The sequence below is a fragment of the Haliotis cracherodii genome, unplaced genomic scaffold, assembly GCF_022045235.1.
Source record: "Haliotis cracherodii isolate W230 unplaced genomic scaffold, xgHalCrac1.p SCAF_9, whole genome shotgun sequence".
Classification (NCBI taxonomy): domain Eukaryota; kingdom Metazoa; phylum Mollusca; class Gastropoda; order Lepetellida; family Haliotidae; genus Haliotis; species Haliotis cracherodii.
The window spans coordinates 13,158,036-13,182,767 of NW_027266343.1; the positions used below are offsets into that span (position 1 = coordinate 13,158,036).

At 39.0% G+C, this 24,732-nt stretch overlaps 1 protein-coding gene across 1 annotated transcript; it reads right to left on the reverse strand.

Annotated features, from left to right (window-relative positions):
• Positions 1-6,086: 6,086 nt before the first annotated feature.
• On the reverse strand, positions 6,087-10,239 carry LOC139453384 (M-phase inducer phosphatase-like). Its single transcript, XM_071235066.1, has 8 exons — positions 10,230-10,239; positions 8,546-8,688; positions 7,922-8,161; positions 7,335-7,433; positions 7,012-7,173; positions 6,659-6,789; positions 6,369-6,486; positions 6,087-6,218 (listed from the first exon to the last, which is right to left on the reverse strand). Exons 1-8 carry the CDS (start codon positions 10,237-10,239, stop codon positions 6,087-6,089), a joined length of 1,035 nt encoding a protein of 344 aa, XP_071091167.1.
• Between the last annotated feature and the right edge of the window lie 14,493 nt (positions 10,240-24,732).

Below are 24,732 nucleotides of genomic sequence, written 5' to 3' on the forward strand. Positions count from 1 at the left end.
TAAATAAACGACTAAAAGAATGAATACACAATGCCATTTAGGAAGTGGTCAAATGCAACTAATGTTATATTTGGGATAACACTTTCTTAGTAAAGTACAGATTCTAGTACTTTTGGGGTTGAGTCCCGTCCGCGATTCGAACCCACACCTGTCAGGGCGGTACTCAAAGTACGTGATCTAGACTACCAGTTGTCGGACTTCCATTTTTGTGGAAGCCTCGGTGGCTGAGTGGGTTAGATCGCTGACTTTGTGTGCTCGCGATTAGGTGCCTCACCCTTGCAGGTGTGGGTTCGAATCCCGGACGGGACTCAACCCCAAAAGTACTAGAATCTGTACTTTACTAAGAAAGTGTTATCCCAAATATAACATTAGTTAGACTAAAAGAATGATTGAACTGTTAGTGACTGAGTTAATATCACTGATCCATGTGGTTATTGGGACGGTCTGATTTTGGGTTAATTGCGTTAATATAAAACAGTTTTACAGGTATGTATATGTGTGTGCCCTGTATTTATCTCTGCAGGTGCGTTATCTTAAATGAGGATTAGGTGGTCACAGTGTGTGACCTAGCGTGGTACCTCGTTGTTCGCGTTGTCAACCACGGGTTTACCTGGTCCAGATTCGACTGAGGTCGTGATATAGTTGGTATATGACAGCCTGTGACACACACACACACACACACACACACACTAACACTAACACACTAACACTAACACTAACATACAAACTTACACACTGATATACACACACCGCGGGCGACACATACATACACTGGGAGGCACACACATACACAGAGAGAGAGAGAGAGAGAGAGAGAGAGAGAGACAGACAGACAGACAGAAAGACAGACAACATACACACACTGAGAGAGACACACCCACATACGCTCACACACACACACACACACACACACACACACACACACACACACACACACACACACACACACACACACACACACACACACACGTGTACGTCAAGAAGTGTTATTGTGGTGATTATGAAATGACAATTAACATAAATACAAAACTGTTTTGCAACGGTCAAGCCTTTTGTCGGCCCACATTCAACCACAGTCCTCTTCACAGTCGTTTTATTGGCGTGTTTGTTCTTAAAAATACGTACGCACCTGTTTATGAATTAATCTCCTTATGCACCATATCATGCTCTATACATTCTTAACGTTTAACAGCCAGTCGAGAAAACGCGCAGACATTTTTGCTTTGATGCCATCGCTCTATCAGCACGATCCTCGCCATTGTCCTCGGCAGATCAGACCAGTCTAGTCTTTGAAGAAAACACTTTCTTGGCCCGGCCATTGACCACACGTATATATTTCAGCCAAATGTCCACCATAATATACCTGGGAGGTACTCAGCCCTAGTTTCATAGGGTAAGGTCACGCCGATGTCACTTACAATAAAATGAAAACTTTGATGAAGCCGCCATGATGGTTTACGGTCAACGCTGACCGTTACACTTGTAAAACCACAGCGACGCCGAATAGGATTGGTTCGTGTCTTCCATGCACTTAGCCCCATTAAATCATGCCTTGATCTCAGCTCAGGAATTTAAAACATCGTTTAAAATGTACATATAAAATTGTTGGTTTAATGCATTCCTTCATATGATCACGAATACAGTACGTTAAACACGACAGGTGAAACAGACTCGACAGCTGGGGGTCATAAAAACTGGTATAGAATCGTAAACACCATTTTTCCTCGATAAATAGATATAATGAGATTTTATTCATCTGTGGGATCTATTTTACAGGTAATGTTCGAGGGCACTGTCCAAATCACGTGATATAGGAGTCACAGGTTGACACGGGTGTTTACAAAGTTCATATACTGAATTACGGTTGAATCACTAAGCATATGAAGACAAGATACGTCCTACCCAGTTGTTGATCAACTGATTGACACCACAGTTTATATGGATATTTTACGGCCTAGATACGCATACAAATAGAGCATGGACATATATAATATTTCCCGTGGAACACAATTTTGTTTGTTTGTGTTGTTTAGCCGCAATATTCCAGCTATAATGACGGCGATCTGTAAAAAGTCGAGTCTGGACCACACGATCCAGTGATTGACATCATGAGCATCGATCTACGCAACTGGGATGCGATAACATGCATCAACCAAGTCAGCGAGCCTGACCACCCGATCCCGTTAGTTGCCTCAAACGATAAGCATATCGCCTTTTACGGCAAGCATGGGTTGCTGAAGACGTATCTAACCTGGACGTTCCCGGGTTGGAACGCAAAAAGGATGGCTGTTTGAATAATTTAATTAAGAAATACTGTAGATATTGCATGTTAGATATAAGGCAATACACTCAAAATTCGGGGTGCCAATGGGGAAATTCGTCAATTTAACTGAATCATCACCTATCGTAGGATCAAGGCTTCCGAGCACCTGCAAGGGTAGGACATCAGCAAAATTATATTCTTGGAAATGTAGTGCAGACTGACAAGGCCGCCAGTCTGGGACCCTCATATTCATTTCATGTCATCCCTGTTGACATGGATGCTACCGCTTTATATATGCCTCTTCGGGTGAGGTGAAATTTGGTTTAACGTCACGTCCAAGATTATTGCACTTATGTAGCGACGTGCATGTACGTGTGTGTGTGGCTGCTTGTACTTGTCCGGACTTATGCCGATTTATAGTGCTAGCTCACTGAGACACAATGCCGCAGTTTAACATGAATACCCCACTCAGACACAGTATACTGACTCCGAGCCGACCAGTCCTTGTTTAAGCCCATTAATGCCGAGCGCCAGACAGGGTAACAGCAAGTACCATCTTTTAACGTCTTTTGGTATGACGCGGCCGGGGATCGAACCGGGCGGACGCTCTACCACTAGACCACGGAGGCGGTCTATATGCCCCAAGACATATAATAGGTATTAAATATAAAACGTCAAAGTCAGAGAAAAGACAGTCTCGGCTGTCGAAACAGATTCAATTTGGCGTAAACCGCAACATAGTGATGGAAATTATGTACGTAGATCACTGTAAATCAATGACGCCTGACGAAAAGGGTAAGTATGTCTTGTTCTACCGGTCCTCTAAGTAAGATCCAGGGGTATTCTATTGCACTCAATAGATCAAATCCATTTCAAAGATTATTTTAATTGAACGCATGTTTATTTATCCTTAATTTTCGTTAAGACTCGAGCCAAGTTTATCCTTAAATAACAGTTAAGTCTTAAATTAAGTGTTTTGTAAATTAAAAAGACACACCTTTCTGTTTCGTTTAAAATATAATACCGACTTTACACCCTTCTGGCAAAATTAATCTTTTTCATGTTACCGCAATACGTTTTGGAGGCAACCCAGCAGGAACCATTGTGGCATGGATCGGAAAGCATGCTGGTAGATATCATTAATTACTATTTAGACAGGGTGTGCAATAAATGCGATACAAAGGGAGGTACACCCACGCCGAATCAATCAGAAACTCATATTTTCGTCAATGATCCGTGCAGTACTTCAAATAGAGGATGGGCGTGACCAGGTAATTTGTTACCTATGTTGCTACCTACAGGTTGATTAATTGCCCAGGTAAGGGGTAGGATTACCTGGAAGAGACTTTCATGTTTCCGACAATATGTTTTAAAATTAATGACGCGTAAACGATTGTGGAATTACGTCATGTATACATCAGGTCTTCTCTGGCGTACATTATTGTTTACTGTACTGTGACTTGAACAAGGATAAATAGACCATGACATTATATCCCCACACATGTTCAAAACATATTTGCGATTTCCCCCCCCCCAAAAAAACATGCCTGATGAACACAAAGTGCTACGATTCGTGGTATGGTAACGTATATGTTACAAAAATTCCCTATTTTGACTTGTACCATTCGTTCCCGTGTTTTCATGTGAACAATTGACTTTTCTTTGCATGTGTTTGTGATGGGTGCCACCACTGAGGCAGAATTTGCTCAGCTTTCCTTTTTCCGCGAACACCCGGTACCATCGCGGTTTGATGGTATTTCATAAGCACATGATTATGACAATCGGAATCGTACAATTGAATAATTGCAAATATTCCTTGTAATTGTACCCGTGAAGATCCGGGATAGAATAGGTCTTCAGCAACCCATGCTGGCCGTAAAAGGCGACTATGCTTATCGTAAAAGGCGACTAACATGATTGGGTGGTCAGACTCGCTGACTTGGTTGATGCTTGTCATCGTATCCCAATTGCGTGAATCGATGTTCATGATATCAAACACTGGATTATCTGGTCCGAGCTCGTTTATTTAAAGACCGCTGTCATATAGCTGGAATGTTGCTGAGTGCGGCGTTAAACAACCAACCAACCTTGCAATTGTGGGAAGGGTATTATCGCCTTTCCAACATTGGGGTTCACGTTTGTGGTGATTTACTGGGAATATATATGCACGTTTTGTTCGTGACCGCTATATATCGCCTGTTTAATTTGTCAGGTACTTGAAACGTATGTTGTCAATTAAATATTATAAGATATATCATTCAGATTCAAAATAGGGTGTCTTTGGAAGAAATTGATTCAAACACCATGTTGCGTTCGTGTGTAAATGTTAAATACCACGGTCAGCTAAATTTCAGATATAAAAATGTGACTTAGGGCTGGTCCAGGTTGCTAGTTAGCACTATCATACAACTACCCATCCCGTCGGGCTAGAGTGAGACGAGATGGCGGGTCAGTGTAACACCTAATTCAGTTTAGTAAGCTTTACGATGTACTTGGGGTCTGTTCTGCTAAATAAGTGACAAAACCCTTAATCTGATGAAAGGAGGGTCAATTGTCAGATTCCGACTATATCATGAGAATCAAATAGTAATGATACGCTTTAGAATACGTTTCATTGTGTAAAAAATGCCCAAGCTTCTCACGGTTTATCTTGGCTGAGCCTATGAACCTAACCATTACTGCCAGTTACCTGTGACGTTGTGTACGAGGGTGTACGGATTGTGCGATCTGGACGGGCTTGTACACAAGACACGTATGGTAACAGGAGTGTGAGCAGGGTCGTCCATCAAACATGTCATCCGCACGGGGATGTGAGCCGACTTGGACCGTTTCGTATACCATGAATACACAATGCCATGAAGAAAAGGGTAACACTTTCTTGGTAAAGTACAAAATCTAGTCCTTTTGGGTACCACCCGGAATTCGAACCCACACTAACCAGATACCAAAAATAGTTACGATTACGTTTCTATTGCGCCCCGGGTTAAGATCGGGTTGTCATGCATGTCATCGTAAACCAACTGCTTGGATCGATGCTCACGACGGTATTTACTGACCGACGTTATAATATAGCTGGAATATTGCAGAGTGTGGCAACAAACGAAAAACCATGTCACCAATTGCGTTGCCTGTGAAATCTGAGTGATGTGCCTCGAAATCTAATGGAATATAATAAGGTATTATCCTTGCTGGTGTGAAGCATGCACAGTTTAAGAGATGAAAAATCCGTCACAGGTACTTGTTTGTAGTACACAGTTGTGTCATTACAAAACCGTTGCCGTTTGCACCCTGCGCCCATCTCAGAGCTATGTGCAGAATGTCGCCAAATAGTTCAGAAATTGAAAAAATAAAACAATCTCTTGGTATATATTTGCCGTAGCACTAGCAGGGGGCGTTTATTGCATCAATCGGTTCAAGTCCGTGGACATAGCATAAATATACATAGCTGTACAGACATTTGTGGGATTTCAAAGGGATCACTTACACTTCAAGCATTAACCTGCATTACAAACGTCAATACAATATTTTGCTCCTCGGCATCGGTTTCACAGAAACTTAGATGCATATCAAGCATCACCTTGCATTAAAACATGAATTGCAATCTTTTTTGGTTTTCGATCCCCACAAGGGTTTAAGTTAAAACATTTAAAATGTTTTCCGATCATACATAGCTTTAAAATAAATTAGATAATTTATCCCTTCATATATTACGTTGTATATACACTATGTATAAAACAATTCATCCGTCTCGCTTTCTCTCACACATATATTTACATATTTATAAATAGTCAACAATGGTAAAAACAATAACAATGGATTGTGCCTAGAAGCGGAGACAACGTGTTCGTTTCTTCTCGCCGGCGGTCCAGGACTTGGCCTTGGTGCGGAAGTGACGTAGGTCGGAGGAGTAGTCCTCGTGCAACATTGGGGTGTAGGTGTGAGGTTCGCACAGGTTCTGGGGAAGAAAAGTCATTAGTCATTAGCATAAATGAAGCTCAACACCTGATAACCGACATTTTTTATTTGAATTCGTTTGTCATCGTTTAATCGTTCTTTGCATGTGAAAAACATTTCATTGTATTATGATCACTGAACGGATGCATACCTGGTGTTGCTCGAAGTAAGCCTTGTAACCTCCCTCCAATATGTAGATTTCTGGGTAGAACAGCTTTGGGTAGTGCTCAGAGTTCATATTACGGTCTTGAGAGCGAAGAAAACGCAATCTGGAAGAAAATAATGCATCATAAGAAACTGATCAATGGGGTGAGGTTTTACAGGGGCAATATCAGCGAGACACGTGTACACACGTGGGAGTTTCTCCGTCAGGAAATCGTATTTTTATAACATTTAATTTACCATTTTAAGACTATGGATGACTATGACCTCAATACTTACAGAGAAGGGCCTCTCTTGGATGAGAACTCGCAGTGGAAGACGAGGACACGGCGTTTGTTGGACGGGCCCATCTTTGTTGTCTCCTCCAGGAGTTCGTTGATCTGGTCATACGTGTACATGTTGACAGCACCCTGCGGGAGGAGAAGGGAGATAACCGTGACTTGAGGTCAGGATAACATCAGTTGGGTAACCAACAATAGGATCGTTACAGGACGGCGAACGATTTATGGCCAGACTTGCGTAATGGGATTTAGAAGGATCAACCAGGAATGTTAAACAACGTTCTCAAAGAAAAAAACACGTTAGAAGTTGACGTCAATTGAATCTTTGTTTGAATTGTTTGTGGTACTTACAGTGATGTGACCTCCTTCGTACTCGTAAGGGTATCTGCAGTCGATGATGGCGTACTCGTCGACGGTGTCGGCGTAGTGGCCACAGATGAGGTGGGCAATTGTGGATGGGGACACAGCTTTGAGATCCTTGTGTTTTCCTTGCTGAAGAGGCAGGGCGTATGTCTGAAACCAAAAATAATAAACAATGTATATTTGAAAATATATTACATGAAAGGATGGAGTTAAGGATGGTCCACTGAACAGTAGTAAATTTAGGAAAGGGCAATGATATATTTATCTCCCAGACAGATTGTATTGCAGTAGCAATCATTAGCAATAAATACCTTGCTTCCATCAGCAATAAGTTCAGCACTCTCCAGACGTTCAACTGCTGCCTGGATCCTGAGCTGTTCATGAGAAGGGGGTGCGGGAGAGGGCACCTGCTGGAACAAAACAGAGAACATTAGACCTGGGTCGACTGCGTTATCCGAAACACGTCGGGCTATATCTGACCTCAGTCGTAAGTCCGGGGCTTACGTAAGAGGCTGGAATTTGTGGCGATTTTAGGATGAAATGGCTGAGTTGGTTCAAACAGTTGGGGATTGATGGCTACATCCCGGGGCTCCTACCGAGCTCCTATGGTAACGAGCTATGGAAATAAGGACAGGGGTGCGTGATTTCTGTGAATACTGCGGGTGGTTTCTTTGATACCCAACACGAGACGCAAGCCTTTGATATCCACCTTTCAAACAGTGGCTAGAAAATTACACATTTTAAGCTCGCTTTGCCTCATTAATTTGTCCAATTGGGAGGAGATACCTTTCTCAAATGAGCTCGGGAGTTGAGACTGATATTTAAGGTCGAAATACACGAATACCCATAGATGACTGTCGTGTTGATTTTATTTAAGATATAAAGCTATCTGATTTACCTCGGGAATGGCGTTCTCTTCGCCCGACAATCTAAGCCTCCTCATCTTGGTGGGTCTGCGTGCGGGACGACATTCTGCGTCGTAGGGGGAGGTGTTCTGGCTCTGGAACAACTTCTTCCTCATGTCAAGGGAGTTGCATCGTCGTAGTGGGGTTCTGATGGAGAAGTCCCTGCCGTTCTGCGTGAGTGACTGGTTGGGCAGTGACTCCAAGGGGCACAGGCCAAAGTCCATTTCCTCGGACTGAAAAATAACAGCAACATGAAAATATGGCCTTTTCGACAGCGTCGACGTAGCGTCATAAATATCAGGCTTGTAATAGTAAATCTCGTTGACAGGTAGTTCGCGCACGGACTCTCGTTTGTGAAGGTTGTTGAGTACAATAGCTATTCACGTTGTTTTCTTGCCAGGCATTAGATGGGATTACGTCAACAAGCACAATTTACGACCAAGAGTGTTATACACTTTCAATGCTATTGAGTCGTCACAGAATGAACACACCTTTCAAGAGATCTTTACTACTAGATCGGGTCATTTTGCAAGACTGAGAATGGAAATGCTTTTGTAACGCTCAGGAAATCCGGACATTGATGGTGAAAGTGATCCATCAAGTGTGAAATTAAGTACCTTGCTGAAATCACCAAGACTGTGACTGGTGTCATCGTCGATGCTGATGTAGCCAGACGTCCCCGAGCCGGGACTGTTGAGGAAGATGTCGGCTGCCTCCATCTCGCAGTCGTCGAAGTCCAGCATCATGTTGATACGAGAAGCTGAAGAAAATTCACCGATGTTACCCAATGCCAGAAATAAATCTATCAAATTCCGACTGCATAGAAGGAGGTGTAAACGTACACCTCCGTTCAGGGTAATGGCCGCGAGCCACCTGCGCTTAGTTTGCAGACGACAAAGATATTGATGTGAAGACGACAAAGACAAGACTATGAGCAGACGACAGTTGACAACAATGGAGGTGACAGACGACAGGAAGTGGTCCCAGGTCGTGTTAACACAGACTGACCCCGAGAGAAAGACGCAACAATATTTGTCCCCTATCCGGCTAGTGTTTGGAGAGGCTTGCGCCCTGAAGAGCCCTTCTCAATAGCAAATCTGGTTAGTCCCTACCCCACGGCTAGTACCCGGAGTGTAACGAAAACTGGCGAAGACACTACGGTTGCTCTGCCGGAGGGACAGCTCAACAGCGAAAACTGACGGTGCGAGATTCATTCAGTCTGGCGTAGACGATTGTTACTGGTGCATAAGCCATGGAGATGTACCTTCAATGAACAGGATGCGCCTAAGGTTCAATACACCGTCTAGTCACTGGGGCACGGAGCATTTGATCTTCTATACGGCTACGGTAATTAGCTAATCTGTTGCTAATCTATTCAAGAATGAATACAAAAGAATTCTAATTAACCTATCAAGCAACAGATTTATGATGACCTCGGGATTTAAGGAAGGTCGACTAGATTTTAGAAAGTACTAGGAAAGTACGATTTTTGTGTTCTCAAATAAAACAAGTGACCTCACTACTAGATTTTCTAAATGTAGAGCAAGGCGTAATATTACATCTGAACCTATCAATCTAAGGTCGTTCCCCTAAGGTTTACCCTGAACAATCTTCCTGTTCATAACAACAGAACGCACACAGACCCGAGGCTAAATTAAACTTGAAATCAAACCAAACACTGACCCTAAGGATTTGACCCTTTCCCGCTACATACCTGACCTCCGTGTAAAGATAAACATGTTTATGTTACCTAATCAGGGGGCTTGAAGCGAGTTCACTAACCTCAGGTAAAGCAGGATTTGCTGTATAATCACAAAATGACCTAAACATCCGTATGTAGTGACCGTGGCCGATAATGCACGATATAAGACGAAATTGATAGTCCCAAACAATACAACCCTAAGCCTTATGCCAGACTTATATACTTATACACACATCCTTCCTAAGTTCAGTATGTCGAGCCCTAAATCAGCTTATGGTGTATCTATAAACCCCAGCAAGCTTTCGTCGATTGCCCAAGCGGGCGCTATTGTTCGCATTTGCTCGTGACTCGCTGAAAGTAAGCTTTCCTTGTGGTGATGATAGTACGAACAATTTTTTATGATCGAAATATTATACTAGTCATCGAATTCATGCGATTTCCGGTTTGTCGTTACCACGGATACGTGTTTCAGTCTTTCAATTTATAGTAAAGTCCCTTAATATACTCGTAATCTACAGCACAAATACAGTAAATTTACTTCTTACGACTGTTGCAAAAATGTCAGATTTGACGGTAATTATATTCCCTAAATAACTCACCTTCACACATTGTGTCGAAATGGTAAGATATCCTCGATAGAACCGTCACAAGACGAACCAATAATCCTGAATATCGCTAGAATCACTGACTGTAGAACTCTAGATGTTGTCCGAATGAAAGCACAAGGCAAGTGATGCTGTCCAACGACTCCAAGGGGGTTTATATGCCACCAGTCCACCGATTTCACACCTTCTGTCGTCTGCCCTTCTTCCAGCAATTTCATTGGCTGACGTGTAGCTGAATATATGCAAATGAGTTCCCTTCACCTTGGCGGTATGACGTAAGCAGCCAGCGAAGCGTAATCGCCTTCTTGACATGGGCCGCCCCTTTCTGTCGCCTGTTGACCAGTGGTCAGCAATCAGCAGACGACACAGCTGAGTGAATGCTGGTCACCGGTCACACTTGACTGCCGCTTGAAGGATGACCATATCTCATTGTCCAGACAGAGTTTGGACGGACATTAATGCACCCCGATAATTACCTTACATCAGACTGCCCTCGGACAAAAGGTCATAGATTGACCCCTTTCGGACGTAGTTAGGACACCAACCTTCGAAACTGGGTGAATTTTGTTTACGTGTTGCAGCCATGTCGATGGTCAGTTGACATTGACATGGTGGCACCTTTTACAAATCTTGTGAGGAGTGGTCAGTTTTAGGTGTAATATACTAACAACAAAAATCTTGTACGGACAGTGATAGTTGTCCAGCTGTTTGTATTTTACACGACATAAAATATAAGTCCAACTTTCTGTATATACACGAACAACGTTTCCATAAAACATTTCTTGTATGAGCTGTATTAACGAAAGCCACAAATCCCTTTCCATATCTATACATATTTTCAAATATATAAACCGTATAACTTGTTAAAGAAAATACCACAAATAGTCAAAGTGTTAAGCATAACAACATACAATCATTTTAACAAGGTAATATGGTTGTATATATTTGAGTAAGTTAAAGTAAATCACATTATATTGATTACATCGTAGCTGTAACACGTTTGGAAAGAGAGATGCGAAAAGAAAACATTTCGGGAAGCTTTAGCAAGAAATACCTTTGATATTTCATATAGCAAAACACACAAGATTAATTTTGATGTGTTATAAATTAGAAATGAGGGAAAACTTCCGCCTATCGTGTTTTTCATGTATTGAAAACTATTAGTTATGTTTAGAGGTCAATTGGGAAGCTTTGGCAGGTGTGTCGAGCATATTCATGTGTGTTTATGATGAACTTGTGTTTCTTACAAGTTGAGTGTTTTCATAACGTACAGATTGGAACCGACTTTTGAGTACATTGATCGGGTCACAATAGCAGTTTGTATTACAATATAGTTCAATGAGCTATAAACCTGCGATATAACGTCATCGAGTTGTCTACATAGAACACATGTATGCAATAAGTAAATATATCAAACCATTGCATGTCATTTATGTATATTTATTTTCATAAATTAGAACCTGATGTCTTTGCCTTATGAAGTTATGTTTAACTTTTATGTATATTCATAATGTCATGAATGATGTCTATAGATTTTTACCAACAAATCGCATAGTTGTCGTAATCGTATTAATACACGTGTCACATGTAAGGACGGCGGTGTGTTCCACGTGCAATATGTGAGCAACACGTGCATATCATTAATCAATATCGTCTTCCTTGTATATTTCACAATGCAATAAAGCACAACATCTTAGAAAATTGATAGTTGTTATGTAAGTGTATATTCATAAGACCCTTGACAGAATCATTAGCTATATATTTGGAGAGGCAATCAACGTGTTTACGTTTATTACAGGAAACAACCCGGACTTTGAAATCGACAACTAAATAAACAAGTTGATAATCAATCAACCAACAACGGACGCTGTAAAACGTGCTCAGCAAGGGGTGCATTTCAAGATAATTAAATTAACAGGTGCGCGTGTACTACCGTTTCGCTTCTTTCCTAACAAGATGTATCGTTGGCTTGGGTAGTCGAAAGTCTTTTATTACCTTGATCTTTAAAAATGTCGGATATTGAAAGTTTACGTAATATGTTATGTCTTAAGTTGTAACTAATTCCTTTTTTTTATAATTGTCGTTTTACTTTTAATTTTCTCCCGTTGTGACAAGTTGTCTGTGAAGACCCTTTGCAATTTTCATATGAATGCATTTTGTCTAAATTGCTTTTAAACTGTTTTGCCTACCATTCCACGGAAGGGAGAATGTATTTAAAATTGTTAGCAGTATTCATTGTTTAAAGTTTCACCTTCATACAAAATTAAATGTACGAGTTTGAAAGCGGTAACAAGTCGTCCGGAAAATATTATGGTCAGTTAAGTTTAATATTTGTTTTTTGGGTTAACTTAAAACATTACTGTATTATAACACGGCTGTAAGTGCTGACTGTTATTGGGAAACAAACACGCCTCAATTGATCTCTCGTTATAATGCATTGTTCAGGGTTTGTTTACATCAATGTTTACTTATTACAAAGATCACACGTGACGGCTACGTCGTTGGCAGACACGCTGGGGATTTCTAAATATTTTATCTTTGTATTAGAAGTGATCCTGGAAAGTCTTGACACTGATTTTTTGTCTCGAAAACGGATGAGACGGAAAAGTAACAGCATTATGCCAGGTGATGACAAAAATACATTCAGTTATCTTTATTACTAACAAAACACAATATGGTAAAAATATTCTGTAAAAATGTGATATATTTTATCCAAAAAAAAGCAATTAAAAAAAAATATTACACGTATAATGGAGACTTCATTTGTTATTGCAGTACTACAACAAACTCTAAACTTTAAAACTGCGATTTTTAAATGTTGAATGTATTATCTAAACCAAAGCGACGAAAAACATTTTATAACCATAAGAAATCTCTGCTAAAAGCAGAATCTATTGTACGATTCCCACTATATCATGAGCATGTGTTTATGAATCACTTTAAATAGTTTTTTTTCCGGGTACATTCTTTACAATTTAACCACATTCTTCCCAGCTTCGACGTTGGGACCTGGTTTGAATGACGCTTCAACGACTATACTTGTAGCGTTATTGAGTGAGTGATTTTACGCCGCTTTTAGCAATATTCCAGCAACATCACGGCGGGGGACACCAGAAATTAGCTTCACACATTGTACCCATGTCGGGAATCGAACCCGGGTCTTCGGCGTGATGAGCGAACGCTTTAACCACTTGGCTAACCGACCGTCCTGTAGCGTTAGCGAGTGTAACCTAGCTTTAAACATTATACGTTATATGAAGTATTAGACATCTATGAAGTCAGAAACAGAACATTTGAACAACGAATTCTGGCAATATCCGATTTAATATGTTGTTTTGTTTTTTAAGCAGTACAGTTACGCTGTTTTGACGTCACAGTGTACTCTAACATAGTATGACGTCATAGTGCAATTAAACTTTGTGACGTCATATACATATATATATGCACTCTTATATGAGTGCATGTTTCGACAAATCTTTTGTTCATGGAGAAGAAATGATGTGCAATCAACAATATTAACCTGTCAACGATTTAATATGTCGTCTCCAGATCCCCAAACTGCATATACAGCGCTACATTTCTTCTCCACGTGACACAAAAGTAGCCACACAACAACGTAAGACAACTTAGGTCTACTGTACGTCGGAGAGTTCAAAGATACCTACTTAGATTAAGTAAATATTAATTCTTCAGTATTGTTACATACAATAGGTATGTGCTACCGTTATACTAGACGTGTGGAGTTGCACGGGGCTTAGCTAGTGGTAGGGTTCGTGTAGAAGAAGTGGCCTTTGATGGGAGGATAAGAGTTGGGGAGGTGACGAAAGTTAGTGTTTGCCCCTAATCCTAGGTTATCGGCATATTAAACACAGATTATCACACACGGACCTTATCCACGCAACAAAATAGGCGTCAAATGTTATTTGTTTGGCAGAGGAAGTTGGATCAATTTAAAAAAAATTAATAAGCATTTGCTTTGCGTAATTTCATTAATATGAATTTTTAAGAATGTATAAATTATATGTTGATGTATATATTATATGTCCTGTCTCTTTTTCATAGACTCTCTTTCTAAAGAGTTCTAAAAAGATTTATTGCAAAAAAAGAGGATAGTGTATGTTAGAAATACATATATATATTTATATATATATATACATTATCTTCTTTTTTTTGCAATAAATCTTTTGAGAACTGTCAGTTTTTGAGCCGAATGGTTAGAAAACTGGTATGTATGTTTCGCATTGTTTTCATAACACCATTTCAGGCTAAATCTTTAATAAAATATACATCGGACAATAGATTAAAGTTTAAATGTTGATCAATATATACATGGCGGATTAATCTGTTCCCAAGAAACGATCAGTGTACTGCTAACTTCAAATCCGGACACTGCATTCGTTGAAAATATTATCACAAAGTCTTCTTTAAACATATACTGTGTACATAAAACAGTAAATCTGTTTAATCCAGTTTCATGTTTGCATACTTACCTTAATCCAACACGGCGGTTATTAATCTCTCGTTAAGAGAAGCAATATTTACTCTGTCAGGGTCAAGCGTTGTTGTTTGTTTACTTGAACGATGGCGTGCTCTGCTGCATTGCCACAACACTGACACTAGAGAAAGTATGTAAACAAATTTATTTAGATAAACTGCTAAGTAAGCTGCCAGATTAAAATACACAGCCTGAACAAACTTTACCATTTGTTTACTGTTGTTTAGTATTATGATTTCATGGGCGCGCGTCGGTTTACATGCTCGTACTTTGTCTTTATGTCATGTCGACACTTCCCTTAGAAGATATTTCTTATGAATATGGAATAGGTTTTGTCACTCTCATTGTTTGACAACATGGAAGCAGAAATATACATCATCCATGACACGACATAGTTCTCTATTGACAAAGTTGAGTCAATAGAAGGTCACATGCAATATTGAAATCTCCATGTTTGTGTAGTATTTTATTAAATCATCTCATTTATACGTTGACACCAATGACAACATAAGGACTACATTTTATTTATTGTTTTTGTAATTATGGTAAGAAGTAGTTATGTAGTTTATCTAGTTGTCTGTTTACTGTTTACTATCCGTTTATGTAATATTTTGGCAGTGAATATTGTTTACACAAGCATGAAGGCATGCCACATTTTTATATATAAAGATAGCATATATGACTTTATAATTTCTTCTCCTCCTCCTTCTCTTCCTCCCCCCTCCTCCGTCTTCTTCTGGGGCGGTCGGGTAGCCTAGTGGTTAAAGCGTTCGCTCGTCACGCCGAAGACCCGGGTTCGATTCCCGACATGGGTACAATGTGTGAAGCACATTTTTGGTGTCCCCCACCGTGATATTGCTGGAATATTGCTAAAGGCGGCGTAAAACCATATTCACTCACCATCACCCTATTCACATCGACATTAAGTGATATCAAACATTTGTTTTGCATTGATGACCAAGATAACGAACCTTTTACGTTTTAATGTGTTAATCTGGGTCAAACTGGGTGAAATGACGGTCGGATCCCTCAATGTTCTAAAATAAAATCTGAAACTAAACGATTGGTTCCATTGAAACTGTACAGAACAGTTAACAGGGTGAAGTACCATATCTGAATCATTCCGAAACTATGCCCGTTACCACTTGTACCAATAAAACATCAAACCATGGCAAACATAATCCCCAAATGTGTGGCGTCCGTTATTGTTTTAAGTTTATGTTCCTGTTTATTAAGCTGTTTATTCCTCCCACTTGGCATTCTGTAGATTAAGCATCGCACGTTTACGGAGGTACACTTTATGACATTACTATCCACACCAGACTGTTTGTAAACAATGATAAATGAAAAGCCCAAGAATAGAACATTAATAAACATCTCTATAAAACCATAAACATGTCCATATCGATTTAAAAGGATTAACTCGCACAATTAACAGGATTAAACCACAACAGTGAAATAAACACATGGACTGAAATCAACAACTGTCACACATTTCAGACCGGCCGTGTCCTCAAGCAACCCATAGTCTTGTGACACTTTTATATATGTTTTTGTTTTGTGAATGCATCGCGCGAATTGCTATACTCTAGAGGGTAACTTGAAAACAGATGTTTTAATTCATTTGTGTAATGTATGAAAAGGTGTACCAATGACTATTAACACGCACACTTTGATACTTCAACGTTTTCGTTGAACACCTGGTGCCATTGCTGATTTTCGGCAACCCATTCCTATAATTTTCATCACTATTTTCCCTTTTACTCTCAAAGGAATTTGTTTCAGCAGATAATCGAGACTGGTTATTATCTGGCCTTGAGGGTTTATATGTAATAATAATTATAATAGTTTGGTGACCATTATATCGTTTTATCTTGTTTGCAAAGACAAGATGCTTTAAGAATAAAAAGTAATCAGTTTAAAGATCGAAATTGTACTATTCTTCGAAAGAGGATATTGTTTCGCGGTTTGATTCAATTTGAATGTTTTTTGTACAAACCATTTAAAAGTCTTCACAGGTGGTATTCACCTCAAAAGAATATGTTTTTCTAAGGCGATTAAGAACAGCGAATATCGGCCACATGTTTCTGTAAATATTGCGCTAGATCGGTTGCTTAACAAAATGCTAATTCTCTAGTATTGTTGGATGAAGCGGAAATATAAACGATGTTAATTCCAACTTTTGTCTCCATCCAATCCTGGCCAGCAGGGGTAGTACGGGTAGATCCACCCGACTTTGATGTGAGGCACAGAGGACAGATACATCTATAATCTAGGATTAACGTATTAACAGACTTTGGTCTGCGATATCATAACGGAAGTCCCTTTTTTCTACGTTACCTTCCGATATAACGGGATCTGAAAATATTATGTTAAAAGGAATGAATGAGTTAATCTTTTGACTTGAAAGAAAATTGTCTCCTATAGCTAACCTTAATCAAAATATTTGTTTTCTCTTATAAAATGCCGGGGAAGAGAAAGTATACATTTGAAAAATGGATCTGACCAAAGACTTATAAACGTTATCAAAACGTTATTAGGCTAAAAACAGTCACCGAAACAGTGCAAACTTCAGGTCCAAAACACAACTATGATACCTGTCTCAAACACATCACCATTGAATAACTATTTCTTGTTTGTTTCATTTGTAGCCACCATCAAACATTGGTGTATACTTTCTTTTACCCGTCAGTTTATACGCCGGAGAAATCATTTGTGGGATTGCCTCGTGTCAAGTTTAACGATTTCAAAAATAGCCTATCAATAATGGGAGCTTATACAACACGTATGTTCACGTATAACACGGGCTATGAATTTAATTTCGTTACAATACAATACGAATGCATTGAAATGCATGTTCACAGTTTGCTGTCTGGCGATGTTATTCCCAGTGGGCGACAGCAGCACCGCGTCAAAACTGACCCCTCCAAAACGAGGGTTTAGACGTTATAGTGTCCTGGTGTCTCAAACCACAATGTAGTCTGACCAGACAACAAGACGACACCCATGTCATAAATCACAGTCACGGTCCTCAATACCTGGAAACTTATTCTTCTACCAGGTCGTCTGAAACACTTCCCAGACAAATCTGGATGTCTGTTACACACATACGCGTTTTGTCTGACTAACCAAAATATAGTCTGACAGTCTGTACACCGTCTGTAATATGAGACATACCAATATGTGAAATGTACTTATTGTTTGTGAACATTGTCAATATCTTTAAAACAACACACACAAAAAGTAGACAATGTTGTCCTATAACAGGTGTAATATTCGTAGCATTAAACTACTTTATGCAATCGCGCATAATAAGGTTATCTAGTCATTTGGTTTTAAGATATTTTTATTTCATTAATTAAATTAGTTAACAAGCAAAACATTGCTTAGCAGAGGTTTCTTATGAATATGGGATTTTGTCGCTTTTATTTATATAATACCGTTATGGATAAACAGATTACGGCTGGTGACGTAATATAAACACGTTGATGTTAAATATAGATATACAATACATAAAATTAATCTGTAACAGTAAGTGTACGGTGGCCGAAAAAATGTTACAGGAAATATGTTACAGATTTGCGAAGGAAACAGGGTTACAGGCATTTTATTGTGTCCAAGCATAAGGATTGCAGTACCTGATCAGGTAAAGAGACAACACAGCTGATTACTTTGTGGATAATTTTAAATATGAAATGAAACTGCATGGTAGGTCATGTAGATCATAAATCTGTCTGTCTGTCTGTATATCTATAGCTTATACAGTAAACTACGGTTATAACGAACTCATCGGGTCCACTAATTTTAGTTCGTTATAACCGTATTTCGCTATAAGCATATATACAGCATAACTACAGCAAATAGTCGGGACAAAAAAGTAAGTTCGTTATATCCGTCAGTTCGTTATAAGCGTGTTCGTTATAAACGTAGTTTACTGTATATAAAAAGAAGGCAATATAAAAAGTCAACGCCAGAGAATAAACTCGATTGTCCGACGAAATATCCTACACGTCCTTAACGCTTTATTTTCAATGCATCATAATTTCTGCTTTTTGCTCTTTTTTATTTCGCATCCCTGAAAATATTACAAATACAAATTTTTTGGTCAGAATAAATTCGCTCGTATTATTTTTTACCAGCTCCTGATTATTAAGTTGGGTATAGGACATAAGAGAAGCTAACGTAAAGTAACGATTACTCCCTCCCGCCTGTGTGTGGGTAATTACCTCGGCACCCGGATGTCTGGCGCGGGCTACCGGGTCTCACTCCCACAATACGTGACATCACTCTGTTGTTCTACGTCAGCATTAGCGTTCAGTATTTACATAAACAATCTTGAGCAAAAATATTGTTCTTATTGAAAGTTTATTAGTTCAAATTGCATTGCTTGGTTCACTGTTAATGTTAAACACACAGTTGCTTTTGCAGTACACACAACGCGTAATCTGAAAACGAGGTTTCTATGTTGTGGCAAGGTGTATTAAACGGTTGTTCCAACTTTGAACCGATCTTAAGTTTAAAAAAAAAATTGAAAGTAAAACATTACGTTTAATGCAAAATTACGTCCAATTTTGATATCTACAAAAATAATGTAAAACTACTGAAAATTGAAATTAGAAGTTTCAAGAGGAATTATAAACGACGGTCCACGGAGGGAATGAATAATAACAATAATAATAATGATAAGTGCATTTATAATGCGCCAGATTCCATTCACCAAGTGGATGCTCATAGCGCTACACTATTATTACCCCGGTCAATGGATCAGTGAGCACTCGATTTTCATTCTCAGCTCCCTGGGGAGTATACAACCCAAGATGCCTGTGAGGCACTAGAAGGTTAACAGCCACATTACCATCTCATCCTACCGGAGAAAAATTAATGTTTGTGTCGCTTCCATTACAATCTTGTATCAGTTATTTTAGAAATTGTTTTTGGCTATTGCGTAATTAATATTAATTATTTGGGAAAGGGATAAGAGGTCATTCAGATTTATGAATAAAATAAATATTGCTTTAACAGAAATCGCTTCGTCTGGATAAGGAGCCGGACTGGCGTCGACTCCAGCTACGACCAGACAACACGGCGCCGAGTATACAGTAGCAATACTCATTAACCCTATTAACTTTAAGGGGGAAAACAAAGCAATGTCACTCATTATCCGATTAAAGGTCATTACGGCTATTGTTTTCATGGTTCTCCACGCAGATCAAACAGATATTCTGATAACTTACTTCAATATTGACCATCGCCTTTTAGAGTTAAATAGCCAATAGAGTTAAATAGTCAATAGTCAATGATTGATATTTAACTCTTGAAGTGTAAAGAGTAAATAAACTGCTGCGAAAGTGTTTTATATTATAAATATAATACTTTGAAAACAATGAATTTAAATAGAATTGTCTGTTCGTATAATAATCGTAAATGTATTGTAATTGATGATCTGATTAATTCAATATAATTTTATTTTTTTATGTTCATAATACAAGCTCATATACAGTTATATCAATATGATAAAAAGATATAATCTGCCTAGTCTTTCCGTATCATAAATATAAATATTGGGTATAAATATTATATTATACGAGCCAATATATAGTTGATATTCATAATAAATATTTACAAATACGGCAACACGGGATGACAATAATCTCTCACATAATAAAATGTCATTCTTATAAATGAATTTATTTAATTTATTATACGCAAAGTATTTTCAACTAGCATACCCCCGTATAGATCAGGGTGAGAGTAGGTGAAAAGCGACTATGTCTGTAGTTGGAGGCGACTAACGGGATCAGGTGGTTTTGATCGCTGACTTAGTTGATGCCTGTCGACGTATCCAAATGGCACAGATCGATGATCATTATGTCAATCACTGGATTGTCTGATCCAGACTTGATTATTAACAGACCACCTTCATAGAAGTTATTATAAATTTTTGTTCTGAATTTGTTTTTGTTTTTTTCCGCATTGAGGTCCTGGGATGAAGTATATATCACCCGGATTAATACAATTTGTGTTTTGTTTGTTTGTTTTGTTTTTCGTTTGTTGTTTAACGCCGCTCTCAGCAATATTCCAGCTACAATACGACGCCTATAACAAACAAACCAGTGGTTGATAGTATGAGCAACAACTGACACCGTCGGGTTACGGTGACATGTAGTCAACTGAGTCGCTGATCCTGACCTTCTGTTTAATTTCGTCGACTCTGACGACAAGCAAAAATAGTGTCGGGGACCTATTCTAAAATAAAGTTATTGTTATGATGGCGTCGGATTATTGTTATGATGACGTCCAGTTATTGTTAGTATGACGATGATGCGGTGCCCAGCGGGTCATGGTGTAGCCAGCCTTGAACACTAACAACAGAAGTCTACTACACGTAACAAACATGTCTCGAACTGCTCAATTTGCCCATAGTGAAAAGGATTAGTACAAATATTATGATACCAATTATACTTTTGATTAATTATTTTGATGAATCTACTTTCACCTGTTACCGGAAACGACATCTGTGTCTAAAGGACATGGCAACACCTGCCTGCTGTTTTCTAAACCCTCATTACTGAGGTATAGCCAGATGACGACAATCTTATCATCCGTGGGTCACATTTTGTATCGACATGAAAGAGAGCCCATCCCGGGTAAAGCTAGATCCCTAGACTTGCACAAGTCTCTAAGGCAATAATTACTAGTTTTAATCATAAGCTCTAGATTATGTAAATATTAAGAACAAGTTGTCACAATAAGAGACCGAAGTCCTTAAGCCCCCATTACACAGGGCTACGACCTTTGTGCTACCTTTGAGCGATCAAAAACTGGCCAGGACGCTCAATGGTCGCCTAAACCCAGAAATTCATGTTTCTATGTAACTGCTCCAGCAGTTGTTCAGCAGTAACAGCTCGAGTTGTTCAGCGCCTGCAACCACAATGAAACACTGCAGGTACAAGCCCTATATGTATAGGCAGGCTGGGGAGGCAATACAGGTAGCTCAAAAGAGCCAGAAAAGAGACAGAAGCATTGCCATGGTGTCTCAAGGGTTGCGGTGGTCGCCGAATGGGGGCATGGTGGTCGCCAAAGTCATCGTTTAATGCACGCTGTTGGTCGCCCAAAGGAGACACAAGGGAGGCAGAAGCGTCGCCCTGATTGACTGGAAAATATTTCAGCAGAACGCATCTGTTACCTGGCGACCATTGAGCGACCACTGTGCCTTCATTCTGCAATAAAGACAATGCTTGTGCCTCCCTTCTGCCTCCTTTGAGCCACCTTTGTGCAACCAACCACCTCGGCGACCTTTGTGCGACTGTTTTGAACATGTTCAAAAATCGACGGCGACCATGGCGTTCATGGCGATGCCTGAACCTCCTGTGTCCTACATTTGAACGACCTAGGCAACCATTCTGCCTCCTTTCAGCCTCCAACGACGACCTGGCAAATTTTATGGTCGCACACGGGAGGCACAAAGGTCGCCATTCTGTGTAAAGGCCCCATTACTGTCGACATATCTAAACTTGCTTATTAGGAGGATAGAATTACAACACATCATGGACCTTTCTTTTAGTACAGCCTTGAGGCAAGGCTACTAGGTCCCACGTACCCTATGGCTTGTTTGAGTACGTCATCGTAACCCGATACCTATGAACGACGCTCATAATATCAATCACTTGTTTATTCGGTCCCGATTTAAAGCTCTTTGCATCTTGTTGTAATATAGCTGGAATATTGCTTAAAACAAGAATTTACAACGTATTGTGACCTTGCAGTGATACGTTGAAACAAACATACTATGACACTCCAAAGTACAGTAAACTACGGTTATAGCGAACATGCTTATAACGAACTGACGGATATAACGAACTTACTTTTTTGGTCCCGATTATTTGCTGTAGTTATGCTGTATATATGCTTATAACGAACTACGGTTATAACGAACTACAATTAGTAGTCCCTTTGAGTTCGTTATAACCGTAGTTTACTGTATATGAGTGAAGAACAAGGCTCCCATTAAATAGTTTCAGCAATGTTTGATTAATAGCGAATTTGACTTCATTAAGACCGTTTCAGAATTAAAACGTAAAACGGTATAACGTACGTGTATATCATTCAGAGTTCAGTGCACGATTTATAGTACTGTGTCATTAGAACAAGCCATACAGTTAATCAAACAGTGCTTGTGGATATTTTCACGACTTTGCAATATGGTTAATCTAGACGTCGGCTTCGCGTTAAGTGATACGCTTGTCTGTTGAATATGCATTCATATATCTCTGTCCCTCCTTGTTCGCAATTTGAAGAGCGGATGCTAGAAATTATTTGTTATATTGTTCTGTGGAATGCACATTAATGCAAACTACTGTAAGAGTGTTTCGAGATATACATGAACTGAGCTTGGGTATAAATTCATATTGATATGTAGATGTTTATTTGCAAATAAAAGCGACGAAATCCTTTCCATGATCAAAAGAAATCTACTCAAAAAGTCCATTGTACAATTTCGACTTCATCATAAGCATGAGTTTCTGGAAGACTGTCAACTACCCCGACGGTAGCAACTATCACAAACACATGCGAAGGCAAGTCACTTGTTCACATGGTACAAATCAATATTGGGAATTGCTTCGAACACTCGATGAAGACAATGACCTCTAGCTAGTTTCAAGTAAAACTTGTTAACACCATGTATATCTAAAACAAATCAAGTTGATTTCGTAACACTATTTGTCACCTTATTGAGTTTGTTGTTTTCATCAACCTTCTACCATCACGATGACAGTTTTATATCTTACACCTAAACAGTTGATGAGGACACGGAATACCTTCATACAATGTATAGGATTAAATACACGTAAAGCAGTGCAATCGATACCTGTGAAATTAACATGACATATACACGACTATCTGCATACACCCTGCAGTCAATTCAATGCACCATAAAGAAATCTCTATGTAATATACACACATTGTTTTCAATCAGCTGTTGATATTGTAAGGTGGCATGTGTACTTGTTGAAGTTATCATAAAACTATCACAGGTCCCAGTACTAATCTCTACATTAAGGTACTGGATTAACTAGATTAAGTCTTGCATGGTGGCAATATGCGTTGAAATGAACATAAACTTTATAACACTGATGTTGATGGATTCTAAACATACAGGGCATTGTCCCGTTACAGTGAGCTGTAATAAAGTCTTATATAACCGCAGATTCACGAATGAAAGTTTCCTATTTATTTAGTTTCTGGTTCTGTCATAGATGGTTGCTGTAATTTCATAAGCCGTTCATGCTGTAAATTTATAAATCGTACAAATTATGAAACAATTTGATTAAATAACCATTCTTATTAAGCTTTCCACGTTTTACTTACGTATTATTTATAAAACGCTCATAAATGACTTTTATTAAAATGGGATGAAAAGAGAAAATGTTTTTATCAATGTACAATAAATATATATGATATTTCCGAATAAAATGTTTACTGTGTGTTTAAATTAATCTGTAAATGAAAGAGTCCAAATATTTCCATAATCACAAGAAGTCTCGATGTTGTTGTTGTTGTTGTTGTTGTTGATTTAAGTGTTTAAGAGGTCGCCTCCCGTCTTAGCAATTTCGGCTGACCTTTCCCTCTTTGGGACTCATGTGTGTGAGTAGGACACCCATATCTATTGTGAGTTTGGTATTCACAATTTCTGTTTTTGTACTGATGCGATTTCTATTTTCGTATATTGATACAATTTCATTTTTATCTTTGGCTGCTCTGTTTATATCGGAAGCAGAATCCTATATACAGTTCCGACTATATCATACGTACGTGTTTCAGAATCACTATTAAAAAGTGTTGAGATCAGGTTTTCGCGAAAAGCTGTTTTATAAGTGTTTTGTAATGATATGAAATAAATCCAATTTGGAACCAGACTAATCTAGTCAACGTTAAAGCCGAAATCTAAATCCAACATCCTCCTATACAATGACCCACAAATCGCAAACTAAACGGAATTTA